General features: G+C 42.1%; 1 protein-coding gene across 2 annotated transcripts in view; it reads right to left on the reverse strand.

Annotated features, from left to right (window-relative positions):
- The window catches only part of LOC124121080, a 124,035-nt gene that overhangs the window by 98,173 nt on the left and 12,969 nt on the right, over positions 1-12,893 (reverse strand). For both annotated transcript variants that reach the window (XM_046484032.2, XM_046484033.2), the window contains exons 2-11: positions 6,483-6,537; positions 4,370-4,451; positions 3,575-3,678; positions 2,691-2,840; positions 2,053-2,148; positions 1,740-1,864; positions 1,263-1,467; positions 988-1,139; positions 518-722; positions 5-186 (exon numbers count right to left, since the gene is read on the reverse strand). In XM_046484032.2, the coding sequence (XP_046339988.2) occupies positions 5-186; positions 518-722; positions 988-1,139; positions 1,263-1,467; positions 1,740-1,864; positions 2,053-2,148; positions 2,691-2,840; positions 3,575-3,678; positions 4,370-4,451; positions 6,483-6,537 (1,356 nt within the window). The remainder of the gene's footprint in view (positions 1-4; positions 187-517; positions 723-987; positions 1,140-1,262; positions 1,468-1,739; positions 1,865-2,052; positions 2,149-2,690; positions 2,841-3,574; positions 3,679-4,369; positions 4,452-6,482; positions 6,538-12,893) is intronic.

Consider the following 12,893-nt stretch of genomic DNA (forward strand, 5'->3'; position numbering starts at 1 on the left):
GTACCTCGATTAGATCCTTGCCAACGGTCTCCAGAACAAGGTAGAGGAATTTGACCATCAGGTTCCTGTTTGCATCACTCGGGGCCTGAATCTTCCAGGAACAGGTCACTGAGGTCGGATACCTCTTCTTGCTGAATCCAGGTGAGGACACTGTGCCACTAGCTGCTTGTATCTCAACGCTGCATCCTGTAGATGAATGTCATATAGATTTAGAGTTTACTTCTTGGTTAGAACATGACTGAATCAATGCTGTGTCTATTGTGCCACTAGCTGCTTGTATCTCAACGTTGCATCCTGTAGATGAATGTCATATAGATTTAGAGTTTACTTCTTGGTTAGAACATGACTGAATCAATGCTGTGTCTATTGTGCCATTAGCTGCTCGCGTCTCAACCATGCATCCTGCAGAATACGGATATAGAGTAGTTAATAGATTCAATTGTCGTGAATGTAGTATACGTCTACAGTAGTCAATGATATGCACACAATGTTTGATGTGATCCTGGACACAGCCTACCATTCTTAACCCTTAGTTTGATGCCACGTCCTCCGCCAGATGTGTCTTTCCCTTTCAGGATAATCCGTATTTTACTGGCGGTGGAGAAATAGATGGCTGGTGAAGAGAGATCCGCACGCCTGGAGGCCATCAGCAGAGTATCGTCATACCCTTCACCATTGTACACCATCAACATCCAGTCAGGGGCGAGGTCAACTTCCTCCACCTGAACAAAACAATAAGTGCGATTACTTGTTTGTTCGCGTATTCTACAGGAAGAAACGCATACCAATATACCCATACTCTCATGTCCCGCGCATAACAGTATCATGTGCAGAGTATTCAACAAAGACAGAAAGTATTGCTTCATCGTTACACGAAAAGATATGTAAACATACAATACACGCATCAGCAGTTTTATATGTGCTTTATAATTATCATAGATATGTATGTTTTCTTGCATTTAATGTTTTACATGTGATAAACTTTACCATGAGAGTGACAATTGTATTGTCTGAGCTGGACACCAACCACTCCAGTCGGAAGCCGCTGGGCGGGGTGCTGGGGAAGAATGGGGACGTCAAGTCTGTCCACGATGACCCAGCTGTGATAGGGCGGACGTCCGTAGGGAGGTCACTGGTTGCTGCGAACAGAATTCAGAATTCTGGTACAGTTGATCTCGCAAGTATTACATAAATCAATAGTAGTGTGAATGCTATACACATTGCTGTACAAATCCTTGACGAATTATCCACACAAGACTTACACGAGGACCAGGTGAGGTCGAAACCAAAGTTTGTAACAGAAGAGTCAGATGTAAGACGCAGCAGCATCATGTTGTTGGTGCTGTAGATGACCTTGTTGTCCAGACTGCCTGTCAGTGTCTCCAACACTCGGGTATCCTGAATCGTCTGGCCTCCAACCCTCACTTCCAGCAAATCCACCTTGTCTTCCAGGCGCACAGAGCTGAACTGAAGGATGAAACACACCAGGATGCAAATCACTCATGCTGTCCATCTCCCCTTCAAAAACATATGAACATTAGTGCATGTCAACTTCACTGATATTATTGAACAATGTGGCAGAGTATCGTCCCCTCCCTTGCACTGAATCATACTTCCCTAACCAGCAGCATGTTCACACTGGAACAGTCGCGAGAGGACGCGTATGGGATATTATCTATGTTTGATTCCGAGTGTATACATGATGTGCTGAGAACGTTACTTCCTAAACCCCTGCCTACCGTGACACCTAGCTGTGTTCCAGGGGGTGAGATGATGGTCCACATGCAGTCGGCGTTGTTGGCGTAGCCGCTGAAATAGTTGATGCTGCCACTTGCGCCGGTCTTTGTAAATGTGCATCTTGAACCTGAACATATCATGTAAAAAGTGAATTCAACTCAAACTGTGGCTTAAATAAACAAGTAATGCATGTGGATGTACAGCATTTCAACACAACTAATGCTTCTGTATCTGGGTGTAGGTACTTGTTATCAACAATGCAACAAATTCTGGATTTGTTTTATTGGAGTTCCCTCTACAGTTAGTGTCACTTACTGCAGTCCATCTCGTCCCTGTTGTTGTCGCAGTCGTTGATGCCGTCACACTTCCACTTGTTGTTCAGGCAGCTGCCACGTCCACAGTCGGAAGAACCTGGTAATTTAAAAAAAAAAATTGATAAATTGCAAATGATTCCGGGGCATTTGAGTTGCTTACCATGCAAGTTATTTTTCGTTTAAGCTCCAAACCACTGTTTCTTGATTGGCCGATAAAGGAATAGGCGGGGCTTGTCTTGCATTATGCTGTGAACGATGTCACTTATTCGTATTGTTGTTTACAGTCTTCTGTGTGTCAAATAAGAAGTATGTTAACTTATTATTGTTAACGCTTTACTTAATACGAATTGATTTCAATATGGTGATTATTTTGTGTCCATGGAGTTGTACGTAACTCTGCTACACAATATATGAACATCGCTGTTTTACCTTTATACCTACATAAAAGCAAAAGAAAAATTACTGAAGTCAAATCGTATAAATAAATACGTCAACAATAATAACTTCACAGACAGCTAAATGATGATCATGGGTTTGTGTTTGGAAACTATATTTGAAAAAACCTTGCATGGTACTTATGTACCTGATGTTCATGTATCGTTATCAAAATCAAAAGAGAACTTCAATAAAGTAACATACCTTCTATACATGATGGATTCTTGCAAAAGAAAGGAAGACGACTCTGACATGGGACAACCTTCCAGCGACCGTTCTTCTGTACAGCTGCACAATCTCCTGCCTTGACACTGGCTGGGGGCTCGTTAACGTCCCAGTAGCCCTCACAGGGATCTGAGGTCAGGAGAAACACGTTAACCATGTTTACTAAACAGCTCAGTAGCCCTTACAGGAATCTGAGGTCAGGGGAAACACGTTAACCATGTTTACTTAACCTCCCAGTAGCCCTCACAGGAATCTGAGGTCAGGAGAAACACGTTAACCATGTTTACTAAACAGCTCAGTAGCCCTTACAGGAATCTGAGGTCAGGGGAAACACGTTAACCATGTTTACTAAACCTCCCAGTAGCCTACACAGGAATCTGAGGTCAGGGGAAACACGTTACCCATGTTTACTAAACCTCCCAGTAGCCCTTACAGGGATCTGAGGTCAGGAGAAACACGTTAACCATGTTTACTAAACCTCCCAGTAGCCCTTACAGGAATCTGAGGTCAGTAGAAACACATAGCCATGTTTACTAAACCTCCCAGTAGCCCTCACAGGAATCTGAGGTCAGGGGAACACATAGCCATGTTTACTAAACCTCCCAGTAGCCCTCATAGGAATCTGAGGTCAGGGGAACACATGGACATGTTTACTTGAATCTACAATCTATGCTTCTTTTCGAAAGCGTTCTACGCTGATACAGACAGGATAATTCTTATATGAATGTAATGGCTCTTGTCGATACTAGCTTCATATCATATTGCTTATCCGTTGTAGACAATAAAAGACATGGTCTAAATTAATATACTGTAATATAACATCATAATATACTTTTGGTCATTTTGTAGACATTATTACTTACCTTTAATTTTGTCTCCAACCCAAAACATATTCCATGAGCCTGCCATGTCGGCCAAAGCCTCGTTCTCGACTTCATCTTGTATGTCCAAAGGCATTCCCTGTTCTCTGTTATAAAGCACATATGCTACAGCTTGATATTAGTAATCTACCCTGCTTAGGCATTCCAGGGTAGAGTAGGTCTATCCCCTTTTGGATTCCGGGGTGGAATAGGTTGGAATATATTCTAGTCATTAGAGGCGACAAAATGGATAGGGTGGTCGTGCCTGCTGATTGGTTAATATATCACTGGAATGTCTGGGTCAGACTTGGTTATTTACAGGACGACGTATTATAGCTGGAATATTATTGAGTGCGGCCATTAACATCAACCAAACACATTTCATGCAGTGCCAAGATTCCAGGCCAGTAATTCCGTAAAATGACACAATGTAGCTTTAATCATATTAGAAAATATTACGTTCTTCAATATTCACAGCACCAGTAATCAAGAAGTGGACCAGTGTTAATTGTACAGGAATATATAAACGTGTTGAAAAATTAAAAGGAGTTGTCTCCCTCAGTTCATTCCTGCACGTAATGAACGTCGTTGCCCTAACTGTATCATTGTACAAACAGTTCAAGGGACGTTGAAATGCCGTGATAACTAACTACATACTGTCTTTAGTTCAAGATATGTTTCAGTGCCGTATAGCTTTAAACGAATTCAAACACTAGATAAATATCAATAACGTTGCTATATATACACGTTTGAGGTGATTGCTATTGTATTCAAGGCGAAAGGATCATGCATGTATACCTCATACACAGTTCCTTGGCATCCTCCCATTCCATCGCCTTTGATACTTTGAGATAACAGCTGGTTCCATAAAAAGTCCACCCTGTTAAGAAAAAAAATGACGGTATTCTTTTGACTCTGAGCATTAAGTAGCTATTTAATTTTGATAATGCGAATTATGCACATACATTCCGTCTTTGAAGTAATGAATTTCATCTTTGAATGGAATGTTTGTAAGAGCGGGGATATTTTGTCGGTCACTGCCATAAAAGAGGGACGGGGGAGAGATTGGTCTTACAACTGTGTCCTATTTTGCTGACCATCCATTACTACACCGAAGTTCCAGAGAGCATGCAGAGGCACAAACTCTACACTGGAGAAGTGGTCTGCCCTGCTTTATGATTTAGAGAAGAAAGGTCTCACACATGTTTTATGCAATATCAGCCTGGTGTAAAATGACCCCGCATCTTATCGCGTCTCTTAGCTGTGTCCAGGATCAATTGGTCGTTGGTGCAAATCCCAGATCAGCCCCAGTTATAAACTTAGGTCTGCGGCACCGTTCTTATGAGTTTCAGCAAAGAGGTAAAACGTCTGCAATAGGGGTCTACAGTCTAAAGCTTCCTTGTAATTATTCAACCCAAATCTTAAAACGAATAATTTGAATCGTAATGGAAACCATTAGTGGAACGAAAACGAAAGCTCACTTGCTACCAACCATCCATCTAACCTCGACGTATCCCATCTCACATTCTGATGTACACAGTGTGCTTAAAACGTGTTTATGCATATGACATTTGCCATTTGATTCAAACACACGGCATGTCACTCTGTGGCCAAGCCTTTCTACACATGCTACACTAGAAACAACAACACATGAGTCACCTTTTAGAAGATTTTGTACTGTAGAATTTTAAAATATAACAAAGAAATGCATGATGGTATCGTGTTTCCTCCTTGACTTTACAACAAGCAATCATTTGTCTTGTGACCCATGGCCGTCCTCAACTATCAAGGAAATGATTGCTAAGCTCATCAGCGCTTCTCCAACTGTGTTCCCATAAGTGTATTCGTCAATACTTGACCCACCTCTGCCAACTCCAATAGGCGTGCTTAGTGAATAAGGGACCTACCGGTTAACTCAGTGATGTTTTGGATGTTTTAACAAACAAATATTCTTTTTAAAAGTCAATTGTTTGCGGGTTTTGAAGAACTGAAATGAAAGATACTATTCCAAGTTTGCTGAGGATCAAATTTTGATGATATGAAAAATCATCCAAAAATTAAGATTGAAATGTCCCGGTAGACAATGATTGGGTAACTCCTACAGGACCTGAACTTCCTGATGAAAGGACAGAGGCATGCAGTCATGGGCACGATAAGCACGAGGTGCTTTAAAACCTGTGTTTGGACATTTAATTCTGTGTATTAATTAAGTGCACCTCAGTGTCAAATACGTCTTCTGACAAGCAAAGAATTAAGCAGATGCATCGGCAAGCTTGAAACAGGGTCAACACAAAGTCACGCTGGGAACGTCTTTGGTGTCAGGCAAAGTGTGATCAGCGGGGCATGAAATGATACCAGACGTTTGGACCAGACAGACAGGTGGACGGCAGCGTTCCACCACATGGCGGGAAGACAGGTTCCTTCTGATTGCTGCAAGACGTCATCACTTCGTGACTGCCATCACACTCAGAAATAACAATGCGTTACCGTCTCCGCGAGACTCGTCTGCTGTCACGGAAGGCATGCATTTGCATCCAACTGACCCGACATCAGAGATAGTGTTTAAAGTGTTCACTCGTTACGCTGAAGACCCGACATCAGAGATAGTGTTTAAAGTGTTCACTCGTTACGCTGAAGACCCGACATCAGAGATAGTGTTTAAAGTGTTCACTCGTTACGCTGAAGACCCGACATCAGAGATAGTGTTTAAAGTGTTCACTCGTTACGCTGAAGACCCGACATCAGAGCAAGGCACTCGTGGATTTGGCTAGTGTTTAAAGCGTTCGCTCGTTACGCCGAAGACCCGACATGGGTACAATGTATAAAGCCCATGTCTGGTGTCCCCGCCGTGATATTGCCGGAATATTGCTAACAGCGGCGTAAAACCATACTAACTCACTCACTTACTCACCTGGAGGACAGACGAGCGTCAAGTTGCCTATTTTCTGGGTAGTCTGGCCGCGACTCTGAAATATAGACAAGTATAATATGATTGTTATTGACTGCATTATTTCGTGAACATACAGACCAAACAAGTTGTATAATGAACAGCAGAAGGCGGATAAGTTCATTTGTAAGTAGGGGTATAAGTGTCTGGCGTCAACATATAACGGGAAGACAGTATATCTGGAGCACACCCTGACTCACTTTCACATTGACGATGTTCTATTCAACTCCGCCATCGAGTAGGGGAGATAGTTCTATGGACATATGGTTATTTTATTTCAATGAATACGACGTTCCTGTGTAGATACTAGTACATGCTTGATAACGGGTTAGTATCTACAAAAAGTCGCATTCATTCCTTTAAAGAAGTTGTGCATCCATAGAACTGTCTCTCTTGTTCGGCATGCCAACTTCTCATTGGCACTTCACCATCTCTTTGACAAGTTGTGGTGTATATGAAAAGAGTTTTTCAAATAATTAGATTATGATAACGATGACACCCACAGCCACTGTCTTCTTTAATGTATTCTTACGAAATCACATCTTCGTTAGTGTTTTTAGATGTGAGTTGTATATCGGAATAAGGCAGGGCGAGTTAACTTGGACGTCGTGCTCAGTGTACTGCAGCTGTATGACGGTGATGGGAGCTAAGATGTTGAGGGAGTTCCTGCACGCAATCAACCACGCTTTCCCATCATGATCAAAATAAACAGAAAACTCGGTGTCTTCTGAAATCAAACAATGAAATCTCTCCCAGCAGACACACTGTGTTAATCAACTCCAGCGGAGCGGAGTTCAGTGGGGTGTTTACCAGCTGTCTTGCTATTCACTCCGATAACAACTGGGTGGGCGTGTTTCTGGGTGTTGGCCGCATTGCCTTCTTGTGTATTATTTCCCTGTTCAAGTGAGCAACAAGGTCTTTGTAGTTTGATCGTCCTGTTGGCATTAAAGTAATCATCAAGCTTTCCCGAACATTTACCCAGACAATATAATTCAAGAACATCAACAGTACAGAGACATTTACGGTTAATGTTTCTGCGTGCGAGGAAGATCACGCTGGTAAAACATAACTAAATATACCTACATCTATACACTGTTTTAAGTGAGTACGTTCTTAACAGCATTATTTTAGTTGCATTATTGCTTGACAGCTGAATGTCGAAAGAAAGCCAGAACAGATAAAAGTATAGGGCTGTACGTGATGGTAGTTTAGAGTGACAGTGGTGTCAGTATGTGGTGACAGTGAGGTTAGTATGTGGTGACAGTGATGTTAGTATTGGGTGACAGTGGTGTCAGTATGTGGTGACAGTGATGTTAGTATTGGGTGACAGTGATGTTAGTATTGGGTGACAGTAGTGTCAGTATGTGGTGACAGTGGTGTCAGTATGTGGTGACAGTGATGTTAGTATGTGGTGACAGTGATGTTAGTATTGGGTGACAGTGGTGTCAGTATGTGGTGACAGTGATGTCAGTATGGGGTGACAGTGATGTTAGTATGGGGTGACAGTGATGTTAGTATGGGGTGACGGTGATGTCAGTATGGGATGACAGTGATGTTAGTATGGGGTGACAGTGATGTTAGTATGGTGTGCCAGTGATGTCAGTATGGGGTGACAGTGATGTTAGTATGGGGTGACAGTGATGTTAGTATTGGGTGACAGTGATGTCAGTATGGGATGACAGTGATGTTAGTATGGGGTGAAAGGGATGTTAGTATGGGGTGACAGTGATGTTAGTATGGGGTGACGGTGATGTCAGTATGGGATGACATATGTTAGTATGGATTACAGTGATGTTAGTATGGGGTGACAGTGATGTTAGTATGGGTGACAGTGATGTTAGTATTGGGTGACAGTGATGTTAGTATGGGGTGACAGTGATGTCAGTATGTGGTGACAGTGATGTCAGTATGTGGTGACAGTGATGTCAGTATGTGGTGTCAGTGATGTTAGTATGGGGTGTCAGTATGGGATGACATAAGTTAGTATGGATGACAGTGATGTTAGTATGGGGTGACAGTGATGTTAGTATGGGTGACAGTGATGTTAGTATTGGGTGACAGTGATGTTAGTATGGGGTGACAGTGATGTCAGTATGTGGTGACAGTGATGTCAGTATGTGGTGACAGTGATGTCAGTATGTGGTGTCAGTGATGTTAGTATGGGGTGTCAGTATGGGATGACATAAGTTAGTATGGATGACAGTGGTGTCAGTATAGGGTGACAGTGATGTCAGTATGGGTGACAGTGATGTCAGTATGTGGGGACAGTGATGTCAGTATGTGGTGTCAGTGATGTTAGTATGGGGTGACAGTGATGTCAGTATAGGGTGACAGTGATGTTAGTATGGGGTGACAGTGATGTCAGTATGGGGTGACAGTGATGTCAGTATGGGATCACATATGTTAGTATGGATGACAATGATGTCAGTATTGGTGAAATATGTCATTATTGGGTTTCATTATGACGTGACAGTGATGTCAGTATGGGATGACAGTGATGTCAGTATTGGGACATAGTGATGTCAGTATGGGATGACAGTGATGTTAATATGAAGCTGACGTTGTCACACACAGTAGACAATTCTGAACGTTTAGAATTTGCATGTTTCTGTGTAAACTGAGGAATAACTGGTGACGTGTACCAAACGCACATCAGTGTATTGGAGACATAACATCGGCTCTCCATTCACACAGTGGGTCTCCGACCAAGCCTTGTAGCCCACTGGAGGGCTTCCTCAAGACGCAGAGCTCAGCGATGCGTGTAATATGGAGCTATTATAACCTCACTATAAAGCAGGGTACATGATCAAATGCTTTGTGTGGTGTGATGGTTTGTGTGGTGTGTCGGGGACAAAGGTTTCTACACCGGACAGGCATGTGACTCGGAGGACCACGTGAATGTCACAGGCTGGACCATGAACAGTAACCTCGGGGACGAAACACGACGGCTGTTATATTGGAAGTTGGCAGACATGGGATAAATTTGTTGGACATGTTTCAGTATTTGATTGCTACGACGTAAACTTAAGACATACGTGGTTAACATTAATGTCTCGTGATGGGATCACGAATACCATTCTGTTTATGTCAATCTGCAAGACTGTAGTCACATAAATGTAACTTATCGACACATGTAAATTTGTAGTGAACTGCCGGGCACAGGAGAGTGTACACCAATGTTTGATGATGGCTGATATGACACAAGCAATCATTTGATGGGGATGTATTTGATACGGGTATTATACGCGATATTACATGCATCATATCAATGAGTTTCTCACAACAGGTGACGTGCACTTGACTTCACATTGGGGGTCGCAATTACAATACCCATTTTCCAGGTGTATACATTCTTGTGCCCAGGTGATTGGTTATGATGCTATGGATTTTCATACCCGGCTTACACGACTTACCAAACATACCTGAGATATCCGATATACCAAACATACCTGAGATATCCGACAGACCAAACATACATGATATATCCGACATACCAAATATACCTGATATATCCGATATACCAAACATACCTGAGATATCCGATATACCAAACATACCTGAGATATCCGATATACCAAACATACCTGAGATATCCGATATACCAAACATACCTGAGATATCCGACAGACCAAAGATACATGATATATCCGACATACCAAATATACCTGATATATCCGATATACCAAACATACCAGAGGTATCCGATATACCAAACATACCTGAGATATCCGATATACCAAACATACCTGATATATCCGACATACCAAACATACCTGATATATCCGACATACCAAACATACCTGATATATCCGACATACCAAACATACCTGATAAATCCGATATACCAAACACACCTGAGATATCCCACATACCAAACATTCCTGAGATATCCGATATACCAAAGATAACTGTGATGTCCGACAAAGCAAACATACCTGAGATATACGACATACCAAACATACCTGTAAGGAGATATCCGACATACCAAACATACCTGTAAGGTAAAATGCGCCCCAAAAACAAATCACACACGGGGAATAGCGGTTACATTCGTGATTGTTTCGTGGTTGCTGCGACCCTGATCTTAAACTTAATGAATCAGCAGAGACAGAGCACCTTAATCAGGAGACAGAACACCTTAATCAGGAGAGAGAACACCTTAATCAGGAGAGACATAACACCTTAATCTTGAGAGAGAACACCTTAATCAGGAGGGACAGAACACCTTAATCTGGAGAGAGAACACCTTAATCAGGAGAGAGAACACCTTAATCAGGAGAGACAGAACACCTTAATCAGGAGAGAGAACACCTTAATCAGGAGAGAGAACACCTTAATCAGGAGAGACAGAACACCTTAATCTTGAGAGACAGAACACCTTAATCAGGAGAGACAGAACACCTTAATCTTGAGAGACAGAACACCTTAATCAGGAGACAGAACACCTTAATCAGGAGGGACAGAACACCTTAATCTTGAGGGACAGAACACCTTAATCAGGAGAGAGAACACCTTAACCAGGAGAGACAGAACACCTTAATCTTGAGGGACAGAACACCTTAATCAGGAGAGAGAACACCTTAACCAGGAGAGACAGAACACCTTAATCTTGAGGGACAGAACACCTTAATCAGGAGAGAGAACACCTTAACCAGGAGAGACAGAACACCTTAATCAGGAGATAGAACACCTAAATCTTGAGAGACAGAACACCTTAATCAGGAGATAGAACACCTTAATAAGGAGGGACAGAACATCTTAATCTTGAGGGACTGAACACCTTAATCTTGAGGGACAGAACACCTTAATCTTGAGGGACAGAACACCTCAATCTTGAGAGACAGAACACCTTAATCTTGAGAGACACAACACCTTAATCAGGAGAGACAGAACACCTCAATCTTGAGAGACAGAACACCTTAATCTTGAGAGACAGAACATCTTAATCTTGAGAGACAGAACACCTTAATCTTGAGAGACAGAACACCTTAATCAGGAGGGACAGAACACCTTAATCTTGAGAGACAGAACACCTTAATCTTGAGAGACAGAACACCTTAATCAGGAGGGACAGAACACCTTAATCTTTAGAGACAGAACACCTTAATCAGGAGAGACAGAACACCTTAATCAGGAGAGACAGAACACCTTAATCTTGAGAGACAGAACACCTTAATCAGGAGAGACAGAACACCTTAATCTTGAGAGACAGAACACCTTAATCTTGAGAGACAGAACACCTTAATCTTGAGAGACAGAACACCTTAATCTTGAGAGACAGAACACCTTAATCTTGAGAGACAGAACACCTTAATCAGGAGAGACAGAACACCTTAATCTTGAGAGACAGAACACCTTAATCAGGAGGGACAGAACACCTTAATCTTGAGAGACAGAACACCTTAATCAGGAGGGACAGAACACCCTAATCTTGAGAGACAGAACACCTTAATCTTGAGAGACAGAACACCTTAATCAGAAGGGACAGAACACCTTAATCTTGAGAGACAGAACACCTTAATCAGGAGAGACAGAACACCTTAATCAGGAGAGACAGAACACCTCAATCAGGAGAGACAGAACATCTTAATCTTGAGAGACAGAACACCTTAATCTTGAGAGACAGAACACCTTAATCTTGAGGGACAGAACACCTTAATCTTGAGAGACAGAACACCTTAATCTTGAGAGACAGAACACCTCAATCTTGAGAGACAGAACACCTTAATCTTGGGAGACAGAACATCTTAATCAGGAGAGACAGAACACCTCAATCTTGAGAGACAGAACACCTTAATCTTGAGAGACAGAACACATTAATCTTGAGAGACAGAACATCTTAATCTTGAGAGACAGAACACCTCAATCTTGAAAGACAGAACACCTTAATCTTGAGAGACAGAACACCTTAATCAGGAGAGACAGAACACCTCAATCTTGAGAGACAGAACACCTTAATCTTGAGAGACAGAACATCTTAATCTTGAGAGACAGAACACCTTAATCTTGAGAGACAGAACACCTTAATCAGGAGGGACAGAACACCTTAATCTTGAGAGACAGAACACCTTAATCTTGAGAGACAGAACACCTTAATCAGGAGGGACAGAACACCTTAATCTTGAGAGACAGAACACCTTAATCAGGAGAGACAGAACACCTTAATCAGGAGAGACTGAACACCTTAATCAGGAGAGACAGAACACCTTAATCTTGAGAGACAGAACTCCTTAATCAGGAGAGACAGAACACCTTAATCTTGAGAGACAGAACACCTTAATCTTGAGAGACAGAACACCTTAATGTTGAGAGACAGAACACCTTAATCAGGAGAGACAGAACACCTTAATCTTGAGAGACAGAACACCTTAATCA

The sequence above is a fragment of the Haliotis rufescens genome, unplaced genomic scaffold (genome assembly GCF_023055435.1).
Source record: "Haliotis rufescens isolate VD_foot unplaced genomic scaffold, xgHalRufe1.0.p SCAF_11, whole genome shotgun sequence".
NCBI classification, from domain to species: Eukaryota; Metazoa; Mollusca; class Gastropoda; order Lepetellida; family Haliotidae; genus Haliotis; species Haliotis rufescens.